Source organism: Macaca thibetana, chromosome 2 (assembly GCF_024542745.1).
Source record: "Macaca thibetana thibetana isolate TM-01 chromosome 2, ASM2454274v1, whole genome shotgun sequence".
Taxonomy (NCBI): Eukaryota; Metazoa; Chordata; class Mammalia; order Primates; family Cercopithecidae; genus Macaca; species Macaca thibetana.
This window is the reverse complement of record NC_065579.1, coordinates 172,991,008-173,003,021: the sequence shown is the minus strand read 5'-3', so window position 1 is coordinate 173,003,021 and position 12,014 is coordinate 172,991,008. Positions and strand designations below refer to the sequence as shown.

Sequence of the window (12,014 nt, the reverse complement as noted above, 5' to 3'; positions counted from 1 at the left end):
GTGCCGGGTAATTGGCAAGCCACACGTAGGAGAATGAAACTAGAGCCTCATCTCTCACCTTATACAAAAATCAACTCAAAATGGATCAAAGACTTAAATCTAAGACATGGAACTATAAAAACTCTAGAGATAACATTGGAAAAACCCTTCTAGACATTGGCTTAGGCAAAGATTTCATGACCAAGAACCCAAAAGCAAATGCATAAATAGGTGGGACTTAACTAAAGAGCTTTTGCATGGCAAAAAGAACAGTCAGCAGAGTAAACAGACAACCCACAGAGTGGGAAAAAATGTTCACAATCTATACATCCAACAAAGGACTAATATTCAGAATCTACAAGGAACTCAAACAAATTAGCAAGAAAAAAACAAACCCATCAAAAAGTGGGCTAAGGACATGAATAGACAATTCTCAAAAGAAGACACACAAATGGCTAATAAACATGAAAAAATGCTCAACATCACTAATGATCAGAGAAATGCAAATCAAAACCACAATGCAATACCATCTTATTCCCACAAGAATGGTCATTATCAAAGAATGAAAAAAATAATAGAAGTTAGTGTGGATACAGTGAAAAGGGAACACTTTTACACTGCTGGTGGGAATGTAAACTAGTACACCCACTATGGAAGAGTGTGGAGATTCCTTAAAGAACTAAAAGTAGAACTACTATTTGATCCAGCAATCCCACTACTGGGTTTCTACCCAGAGGAAAGGAAGTCAATATACAAAAAAGATACTTGCACACACGTTTATAGCAGCACAATTTACAAGTGCAAAAATGTGGAACCAGCCCAAACGCCCATTGATCAATGAGTGGACAAAGAAACTGTGGTACTTATATATGATGGGATACTACTCAGCCCTAAAAAGGAATGAATTAATGGCATTCACTGCAACCTGGATAGGACTGGAGACTATTATTCTAAGTGAAATAACTCAGGAATGGAAAACCAATCAGCCCATGTTCTCACTCATAAGTGGGAGCTAAGCTATGACGATGCAAAGGCATAAAAATGATACAATAGGCTTTGGGGACTCAGGGGGAAAGGGTGGGAAGGGGGTGAAGGATAAAAGACTACAAACTAGGTTCAGTGTATACTGTTCAGGTTATGGGTGTACTAATATCTCACAAATTACCACTAAAGAACTTATGTAATCAAATACCACCTGTTTCCCAAAAACCTATGGAAATAAAAAAAATTTTTTTAAATAAAAGATTTCAATCCTTTTTAAAAAAAGGAGGAGGAGGGAGGGAAATGAGGAAGGAGGGAGGGGGGAGGGAGGGAGGGAGGAAGGAGGAGGAAGAAAGAAGGAAGAAAGAAGAACAGAAATTGCCAGGCATGGTGCTACACCCCTGTAGTCCCAGCTACTTGGGAGGCTAAGGTGGGAGGATCACATGAGCCCAGGAGTTTGAGGTCATGGGGAGCTATGAACATACCACTGCACTGTAGCCCAGGCAACAGAGTAAGACTGTCTCAGATGAAAAGAAGGAAGGAAGGTAGTCAAAGATGACAAATGATTAAAAGATAAGGCATTCCTTTTTTAAGAACTTACAATTTTCAAGGTAAACAATATTTAAGATTTTTTAAGCTATTCTTTTTATTTTAGATGAGAATTTCAATTGGTTGAATACAACTATAAGGAGAAATTACGTGAATTAAATAATCTATCCTAAAATTAAGAAACAAAATTATTTTAACTAAATAAAATCAATTTCAATTCACTGAAATAACATTCTATTAAATTATTTTAGAAAAAACTATTTATAGGACAATTTCAAGTTATCCTGAAATTTAGAAATCATTTTATACTCACATTGCTGGCTTAATACAGAGTGTTCTAATTGGGTCTGAATCTCTTGAAGATAACCCGAAGAGACCCAGAAGAAAAGAATAGCATGACTCCTTTTACTGTGATTATCATCCTTACTTTTCCATAACCCAAACCGCTTTAAATGTGTGGTATCCACTAGCAATGAAATCTCATTCAGCGACACTGAAAGAAATAAAAGATAATAATTTTAAAAATTAATCCATTTAAGAATATACTACTTAAACATTATATGACACTTGTTAATATATTACATTTTTTTAAAAAAGAATTATATAGAAGTTTTTTCAAAAATATATTTCCAGTGCACTTTGCTAACCTTAGCTAAAATGCCCCAAGCAGTGTTATTAAGGTAAAAAAAAATCACGTTACAATTAGGAAGGGCTAAATAATTATTAAATGACAATTAGAGATTTAGTCCCTCACACTACATGATTTCAGTTATAACCAGAGAGGGAAAATTTGAGATTAAATATTCATAGCATAAAAACTGTCTGGAGAGAATGCTCTCCAAGAATTCTGATAATCATTAGCAAAAAGGAAAAAAAAAAAAAGTCCATCAATGCAGAAAACTAAGCACAGCATAATTCAGAAAATTATGTATTTCCATCCTTTCTATATTGGTCAATACTACATAAACCAAGATTACAAATGCCATCATAGGCCAATTTCTGCCCATCTTTCTTCTCCTAAGGCATTTGCATTCCACTATACAGATGAGCCACTATCAAAAGAGTCTCAAGAAAATTAAGAGGTTCTGAATGGTCTAAGGAGACATTTCTTTTAAAATTTTTCCAGGTCTTATTTCTCAAAACTTCTAGATGATCATTCTAAATTTAGTCTTTCTCCCTGTTAGGGAGCTAAAGGAATCTCCTCTGAGGACTTTTACTCTTTAATTCAAAGAAACATAAAAAAAAAAAAAAAAAAAATGATTTAAAGAAGTCCTGAAGGTCACCTAGTTCAACTGCAAGACAGCAAGCAACTGAACTGGAATATAAGTATCAGTTAAGCATAAACCCAAGTTGAAACAAACTGGGCACCTAGTTGAAACAAACCTCTTAGTATTCCTCCCAGCATTATTTCCTGGAACTTTGCTACTCAAAGAGTAGTCTAAGCTGAGCTTGTGACATTAGTATCAGCATCATCTGGAAGACTGTTAGAAATGCAGAGTATCAGGCCCCACCTTACATCTACTGAATCAGCAGATCTCAGTTTTACAGCCCACTCCAACCCCGTGATTCATATGAACATATTTTAATATGAAAACGTTTCCATGATGAGTATTTACCAGTCATTTTAATGTTCCCAAGCCAGTCATTCTATTCTTCATACTGTAACTCTTCTATTCTGAAAACTGTCAGTAAAACTGGCAGCAAAGCTTAAATCAAAACCAGGATGAGAGCCCTCAGAATACTACTCAGCATTTCTTTCTCATGAAGCTCACAGCCCCACAGGTACATTTGATACTATTTCTGTGAAATCTACACAACTATTACTAATCTAATTGCTCTTGGTGTTTAGAATGAAAGCTAAATTTTCTTTAGAAAGACAACTTTAAAAGATTATCTTTTAAAAAAAGGAATTTAACACCATCACGAGAAAAATGTTTACCTCATTACCAAGTCTGCCCCAATATATGGTTTATTCTGTTACAGGTGTATAGCAGATACTGAAAATGGGAGTTGCCTACCTACTTTTCCATTTCTTCTTCTTCCTCAGTAACGAACCCTAATTTTCAAGATACACAGTTTGGAAAACTCTATTTCCTAGCTTCCTTTACAAATGGGTGTGTGGTCATGACTAGCTGGCTAATAAAATGTAAGCAGAAAAGGTTATGTAGCATGGGCATCCAAGAAGTCTCCTTAAAAGGGCTAGAGATTGGTAGCATGTGCTCCGTTTACGGTTTTCCCCTTCCTACTGCTTTCTGTCTAAAATACCAACACGATGATGGAGTATGGGCTACAATAATGGCCATGAGACAAACTTGAGGATGCAAGTCATGTGTCAGGAATGACAGAATAGAAAAATGCAACTCATGTGTCAGGGTCATGTGCCCCCCGATGATGAAGGAAACGTCACATCAGTTCAGATTACTTCTGGATTTCTTCTATGTGAAGCAAAAATAAAATATTTTCTTTATGCCATTGTTACTAACAGCCAAACATAATTAAGACCTAATATAGGCCGGGCGCGGTGGCTCAAGCCTGTAATCCCAGCACTTTGGGAGGCCGAGACGGGCGGATCACGAGGTCAGGAGATCGAGACCATCCTGGCTAACGCGGTGAAACCCCGTCTCTATTTAAAAAAATACAAAAAACTAGCCGGGCGCAGTGGCGGGCGCCTGTAGTCCCAGCTACTCGGGAGGCTGAGGCAGGAGAATGGCGTAAACCCGGGAGGCGGAGCTTGCAGTGAGCTGAGATCCGGCCACTGCACTCCAGCCTGGGCGACAGAGCCAGACTCCGTCTCAAAAAAAAAAAAAAAAAAAAAAAAAAAAAAAAAAGACCTAATATAAATATGGATAAATCAATTTTTTCTGCAGCCGCATAGAAAAAGAGGAAACATTTAGACCCTCAGGTTCCCACCTACAAAAACCTTTTATACATATGCTTTGTTTTAAAAAGATTTATGGGAACTTGGACACGATTTGAGGAAGAAGACTAATATTTTCTTCTTCCATTATAAAATTATAAACCTATTACCACTGAAGAGAGTATTTTTCCACAATTTACAATAAAATTTGTCTTTTAAAAATTATATGCAATAGAAAAGTTATAAAACAAGAAAGCAATACTATAAATATTAACTATGAAAATCTAAAATATCATTTTTGATGTTTGTATCACAAGAATTTGAGAGGTAGCTCTCTCTGTTACCCAGGCCTTTAACTATAAATTGTAGTGCTATCTTTTCTGAAATTATTATCCCCTTTTAAAATCATATGACTTTTTTTGTATCTTCTACAGAACAAATATTACATTATTCCTTAATAATTTATTGGTATTTCCTAGTTAGGACTATCAATATACTTATTCTGTGCCTTTTATATTCTTAATAATTAAGATATAGTAAGCAATCAAATTATTAGAACAATTATCACAACATAGTTTTGGATTCTGTACATAAAGTATCTGTGGAATCCAACTAAATCCAACGAATCCAACTAAAGCTACTCTGATAGCATCTCCAATCATGGAACAGAAGCCTCCTCTTCTCTAATTCCTATCTGGGCCGTTTGTGTCTTTTTCTTCCTTGTTCTTTTTATAATTCATTATATAAAAGGATTATCCTCTATTGTTTACTGGTTTTCTTAGTGTCATAATTTATTCTGAAAGGTTTTCAGTTGGGAAGAGAATGAGAAAATGGTGTGAGTCTCTGTAAGTTACAGGTACATTTTCCAGTCTACTTTCCCTTACTCAGATACGCAATTGTATAAAATTCTCTTGCCCTGTATGCAAAAATATTTTACATGTTTGTGTGCAATATTAAACATTTTCCTTATGCTTCTTTTCTTATAGTTACTGTTACCCATTTTTATATATACCAAAATATTCTTGTTATCTATCAAAACTGTATTTCTGTTAATCCCAAGAAATCACCATGAATCCTTTAATATTGTTTGATTTACAGTCATTAAAACAATAGCATACTATTTTCAGAGCAAGTTTATTATAAAACATTTTTACTCCATTTGGAATTGCTAAAAAATATTAAGGTAAAAAAATATTAAACTTAGTTTTACTTAAATTTATACTAAGAACTATAGTAAAAAGACAAGGTCATAAGAGAATAACTTACCTTGAAATGGGATCTTAATATATTTTTTTGTGATCTGAAGAAAAAATTAAAAGGCAAACAATGAATGATCACTCAAAATGTGTTACTATTCAAATCACAAGTACATATTCAAAGTCTACACTATAAGTGTTCAAGCCTTTTTATCAATAAGCCAATAAAATATTTCATTACAAAGACTTAGTTTTATGGAAGTTTTAAGAACCCCATGTACTTTAATTCTCAATATGCTAATTTACAAAAACCAGTAAGACTAATAAATATATTTTTCAAAATATTTTCTGAAAATGTAAACACTAAAATAAAGCCCAGAAGAAACTACCAAGAGACCTCTAAGTAGCAGTGACTCTGGTAAATATCAATATTCCATAAAACAGAGTTTGATTTTTGGCTTTGCTGACTCAGCAGCTGATGATGGTTCCTTTGGTGATGAACTCACACTAACCAAACTCACAAGAAACTGCTAAACAAACCAAAACGCCAACATATTATATTATTTATAACGAGAAATTAAAATTGTCCAAAGGCTTGTGTCCCACCTGATGTGAGCATTCTGTTTCTGTACCAAAACTATCAATTATAATTTTAAAAGCTGCTTTTACCACATAAAAGCAGAACTAGAAAAATCAGTTGTTTAACATGAAATGGCTACAAAAGTCATAGATCCAACTTCATTCACAACAGTGATCCACCTGTCAAAATGGTAACGTAAATTAAGTCCCTAAGCCAGAACACCCTCTTTCCTGGATGACTTTTAGGTGGGCACCACCACCGTCCGCATTCCTAGCATTCATCTTTCTTTGTTTCATGTTATGAATTCCCTTCCAACTGAGGTTCTTGCTCTTTCTACTCCTTCTGTCCCAGGACACTTATTTTCTCCAGGTACCTTTTGTAGGTATCTGACTTCCTTAAGAGTTGCTTTTATAATAGCGTTGTGGAGCACCTAGCCAAATCTTCCATGTACTATCTAAAACAGACTTCTGCTTTTTTGTTTTTCCATTAATGTCAAATGAATTTGTACCTATTTATTTATTCTTTGGTTAAGTTTTGTTGTTGTTCAATACACTTTGTTGATCAAATCAGGTATGGTCTGTGAGCACAAAACAAAATCAAAATGTTCTCGGTAAGTGAGCTCCATATAAGTATCAAACAATGTTCAGTGAAACCACAGGTTTATTTTTACTCCATTTATTTTCCAATTTAAAAATTATTTCATCTTGTCCTTTCACAAATATAAAACCCTATATTTCATAAGGTAAGTCAGCCACTAAAACAAAATAGATCATAATTAGCTAAAAGCTGAGCTTGGAATTAAAATCCTGCCTCTGTTGTCTCTACCACTTACACAAGTAATAAGTATGTAAACTTAGGTAACTCACGAACTTCTTCCAGCTTTAGTAAGACCCTTAATCAAGGGGAGCTGTTATCATTAGACACTAGCATCTGATCAAGAATGTTATATAATTTAATCAAAATCTAATTATTGTTACTTTCACATAACTGCCACCATATTTAATGTATACTGTCCCTTTCCAAACTCTTTCTGGCATATTTCACAGGGTCTTTAATCCTATAAAATATATCTTGGCAAACGTAAATCATTAGTACTAAAAAATAAACAGAAGCAGTATTTGTCTTTCAGAATTTGCACAGCCATGACTTCCAAATTATAAAGTAGAAGTCGTGCATCTGTATGTCCCCATCCGCTACTTACTACACTATTCTCTCACTTTTCCCCATCAAGTGCTCGGGAGCTATCAAACTCTTCTACTTGGCAAGGATCTGATATTCATTTATATCTCTGAATAATGACTAACAGGTTACCTCTGCAGAGTTAAAACCCTACTCCAAGCAGACTTAACTCCTGGATTTAAAAATAAGAAAAATTTTGTGGCAGTAAGGTAAACCTAGTTCTCTGAAATCACACCAACTTTGTTTAAACTTAAGAATAAAGCTAATAATAAAAGCTATTTTATAATTTCTTACAATAGCTAGTACAGTTATCTGAATATAGTATTACTTAATTTCTCATACTAACAACAAAGGTTTTTAAGAAAGACAATGTTTACATTTATTGCAGCATTTGCTACACTTAAAAAAACAACTTAAGTGTCTAACTATAGAAACAAGTCTCTAATTTATGTAATAATTTCCAGCCATAAGTATTTTTCTAATTCAGCTAAATTGTAACTACTGTGAGAGTGAGAACAGTGTCTCCAGTGTCTACAATAATTCTAAGGTGGTCACTGAATGTATGGAGAATAAATGAATTTAATTATCTATATCTTTGTCCACCAAAAAAGAAAAAAAAAGTTCTTTAATTTCTGTTACAGTGCATCCTGAACTGTCTGAAAAAGAATATACATAAAAACCTGAAATTTTTACCTTTTTCCCTTTTTTAGGTTATTCATTACACTTAAAAAAAATTTAATTGCTTATGTTCTCTCCATCATAACTGTCTTAATTTTTGTAGAATTCTTCTCAGCTTTTGTTTGCATGCATATATTTACTTTGATTTACTAAATCACTTTCCCATAATTAAACATTTAAGTTTTTAATCTAAGAAATGTTCCAGCAAACATAAATAAAATTTTTTAACTTTTATTTTAGGTTCAGGGGTACATGTACAGGTCTGTTATACATGTAAACCTGTGTCACAGGGGTTTGTTGTACAGACTGTTTTGTAGCCCAGGTATTAAGCCTAGTACTCGATAGTTATTTTTTCTGCTCTTCTCCCTCCTCCCACCTTCAAGTAGGCTCCAGACTCTGTTACTCTCTTCTTTGTCTCCATGAGTTTTCATCATTTAGCTCCCACTTATAACTGAGAATATGCGGTATTTGGTTGTCTGTTCCTATGTTAGTTTGCAAAGGATAATGGCCTCCAGCTCTATCCACATTCCTGGAAAAGACATGATCTTATTCTTTTTTTAGCTGCATATATGCACTACATTTTCTTTATCCAATCTGTCATTGATGGGCACTTAGGTTGATTCCATGTGTTTCCTATTATGAATAGTGCTGCAATTCACATGCATATGTCTTTATGGTAGAATGACTTATATTTGTCTGGGCATAATACCAGTAATGGGATTGCTGGGTTGAATGGCAATTCTGTTTTTAGCTCTTTGAGGAATCGCCACATTACAGTCCACAATGATTGAACTAATTTGCACCCCCACCAACAACGTGTAAGTCCTCCCTTTTTTCTGCAACCTCACCATCATCTGTTATTGACTTTTTAACAATAGCCATTCTGACTGGTATGAGATGGTATTTCACTGTGGTTTTGATTCGGATTTCTCTAATGATCAGTGATACTGAGCTTTTTTTCATCTGTTTCTTGGCCACATGTATATCTTTGGAAAAGTGTCTGCTCACGTCCCTTATCCACTTTTTCATAGGGTTGTTTGTTTTTTTACTGTAAATTTAATTTCCTTATAGATGCTAGATATTAGACCTTTGTCAGATGCCTACTTCGCAAATATTTCCTCCCATTCTGTAGGTTGTCTGTTTACTCTGTTGATAGTTTCTCCTTTTTTTCATTTTTTTATTATACTTTAAGTTTTAGGGTACATGTGCACAATGTGCAGGTTTGTTACATATGTATACATGTGCCATGATAGTCTCTTTTGCTGTGTAGAAGTTCTTTAGTTTAACTAGATCCCATTTGTCAATTTTTGTTTTTGTTGTGATTTTGACATCCTCCTCATGAAATATTTGCCTGTGCCTATACTGAGAATGATATTGCCTAGGTTGTCTTCCAGGGTTTTTATAGTTTTGGGTTTTACATTTAAGTCTCTAATCCATCTTGAGCTGATTTTTGTGTATGGTATAAGGAAGGGGTCCAGCTTCAGTCTTTTGCATATGGCTAGCCAGTTATCTTAGCACCATTTGTTGAACAGTGAGTGCTTTCCCCATTGCTTGTTTTTGTCTGCTTTGCCAAAGATCAGATGGTCATAGGTATGCAGCTTTATTTCCAGGCTCTATATTCTGTTCCATCGACCTATGTGTCTGTTTTTGTACCAGTACCATACTGTTTTGGTTACTGTAGCCCTATAGCATAGTTTGAAGTTGGGTAACATGATGTCTCCAGCTTTGTTCCTTTTGCTTAGGATTCCCTTGGCAATGAGGCCTCTTTTTTTGGTTCCATATGAATTTTAAAATAGTTTTTCATATTTCTATGAAGAATGTCATTGATAATTTGATAGGAATAGCACTGAATCTATAAACTGCTTTGGGCAGGATGGTCATTTCAATTATATTGATTTTTCCTATCCATGAACACAGAATGTTTCTCCATTTGCTTGTGTCATCTGATTTCTCTGAGCAGTGTTTTGCAGTTCTCATTGTAGAGCTCTCTCACCTCCCTGGTTAGCTGTATTCATAGGTATTTTATTCATTTTGTGGCAACTGTGAATGGGATTGTGTTCCTGATTTGGCTTTTGGCTTTGTTGCTGTTGGTGTATAGGAGTGCTAGTGATTTTTTTTTGAATGTACTGAATTTTATTACATAAAAGTACAATTAGTAAAATAATATATTAATTTATTTGAATATACTTTTAACTATAATTAATCATTTATTCCTCTCACTATAACGTTGAGAAGTATTACTCTGAACACCTACCTTATACAATACTTAACATAAGTTAACTACAAAGAGCCTCTCCACTTACATTTTCATCATGCATCTTACATTTTAACGTCCTTATTCTTTCATAGAACAGGTCATAAATAATGCCCAACTAACAAAAAAGAATCTCTAATATCTCTAATGCAGCAACAATTGATCACATGCTTTCACATGTGAATACAATAGGAATAAAATAACAGCATAAAGTAATTTGAAAGCTGTATTACATCATTACTCACTTTTCAAAAAAATTTTTTCAAGGAAACAAGTATACTTTCAATGTAATTACAATGCTTCAAAAAATCTACTCCCTTTAAAGTTATATACAAATAATTTATCTAACAACTTTAGTTGTAGGTTAGTTTTTATACTCAACACTCTGATTTAGTGTAATGTGTGAAGTGTCAGTACCTTATTCTACTTTAAATTCTTTGATATTTACATAGAATCAATTTTGAATTAAATATTTTTTCATATTTATTGCATCTGCAAAAATATTTTTTAGTATAAACTCTCTGGTGTTTTCTAAGCTGTAATTTTTGGGGAAAAAAAAAAGTGTTTCCAAATTCATTACATTTGCAGGACTCTTCTCCAATATAAATTCCCTGATGTTGAACAAAGCTTGAGCAACTGCTTTAGGGTTTTCCTCTAGTACAAAATGTGTGCAATAAGATCTGTGATACAAGTAAAGGTACTACAACCCACAACCCCCTTTATATTTGTAATGGTTGTCTTCAGAATAAATACTCTTCTTCACTTTAAAGGCTTATATTTTCTGAAAGAATTTTTGACAGTAATTGCACTTTTATTGCTTTTATTAACTATGAATCTTCTTTTTGTTTCTTTTTTTGAGACGGAGTTTTGCTCTGTCGCCCAAGCTGGAGTGCAACGGTGCGATCTCGACTCACTGCAACATCCGCCTCCTGGGTTCAAGTGATTCTCCTGCCTCAGCCTCCCGAGTAGCTGGGACAACAGGCATGCCCCACCACGCCCAGTCAATGCTTGCATTCTCAGTAGAGACAAGGTTTCACCATGTTGGCCAGGCGGGTCTCGAACTCCTGACCTCAGGTGATCCACCCACCTTGGCCTCCCAAAGTGCTGGGATTACAGGCATGAGCCACCTCGAGAAGTGGCATAGCCTGGACACTGCACAGTGGAATTTATATAGGGATGTGATGTTAGAGAACTACAGAAACCTGTTCTTCCTTGGTATTGTTGTCTCTAAGCCAGACCTGATCACCTGTCTGGAGCAAAGGAAAAAAACCTTTGACTACGAAGAGACATAAGACTATTGTCAAACCCCCAGTTACATGTTCTCATTTTGTCCAAGACCTTTGGCCAGAGAAGAGCATAAAAGATTCTTTCCAAAAAGTGATACTGAGAAGATATGAAAAATGTGGACATGACAATTTGCAGTTAAAAAAAGGCTGTAAAAGTGTGGATGAGTTTACATAAGGTGCACAAAAGCGGTTATAATGGACTTAACCAATGTTTGACAACTACCTAGAGAAAAGTATTTCAATGTGATAAGTATGTGAAAGTCTTTCATAAATTTTCAAATTCAAACAGATATAAGACAAGACACACTGGGGGGGGGGGGACTTTTAAATGTAAAGAATGTGGCAAAGCTTTTAACCAGTCCTCAACCCTTACTACACATAAGAAAATTCATACTGGAGAGAAACGTTACAGATGTGAAGAATCTGGCAAAGCCTTTAAGCTGCCCTCTAACCTTACAACATGTAAGATAATTCA

General features: G+C 34.6%; 1 protein-coding gene across 6 annotated transcripts in view; it reads right to left on the bottom strand.

Moving 5' to 3' along the window:
- The window catches only part of SENP7 (SUMO specific peptidase 7), a 194,645-nt gene that overhangs the window by 25,727 nt on the left and 156,904 nt on the right, over positions 1-12,014 (bottom strand). For all 6 annotated transcript variants that reach the window (XM_050778958.1, XM_050778957.1, XM_050778959.1 and 3 more), the window contains 2 exons: positions 5,633-5,666; positions 1,823-2,002 (listed from right to left, as the gene is read on the bottom strand). In XM_050778958.1, the coding sequence (XP_050634915.1) occupies positions 1,823-2,002; positions 5,633-5,666 (214 nt within the window). The remainder of the gene's footprint in view (positions 1-1,822; positions 2,003-5,632; positions 5,667-12,014) is intronic.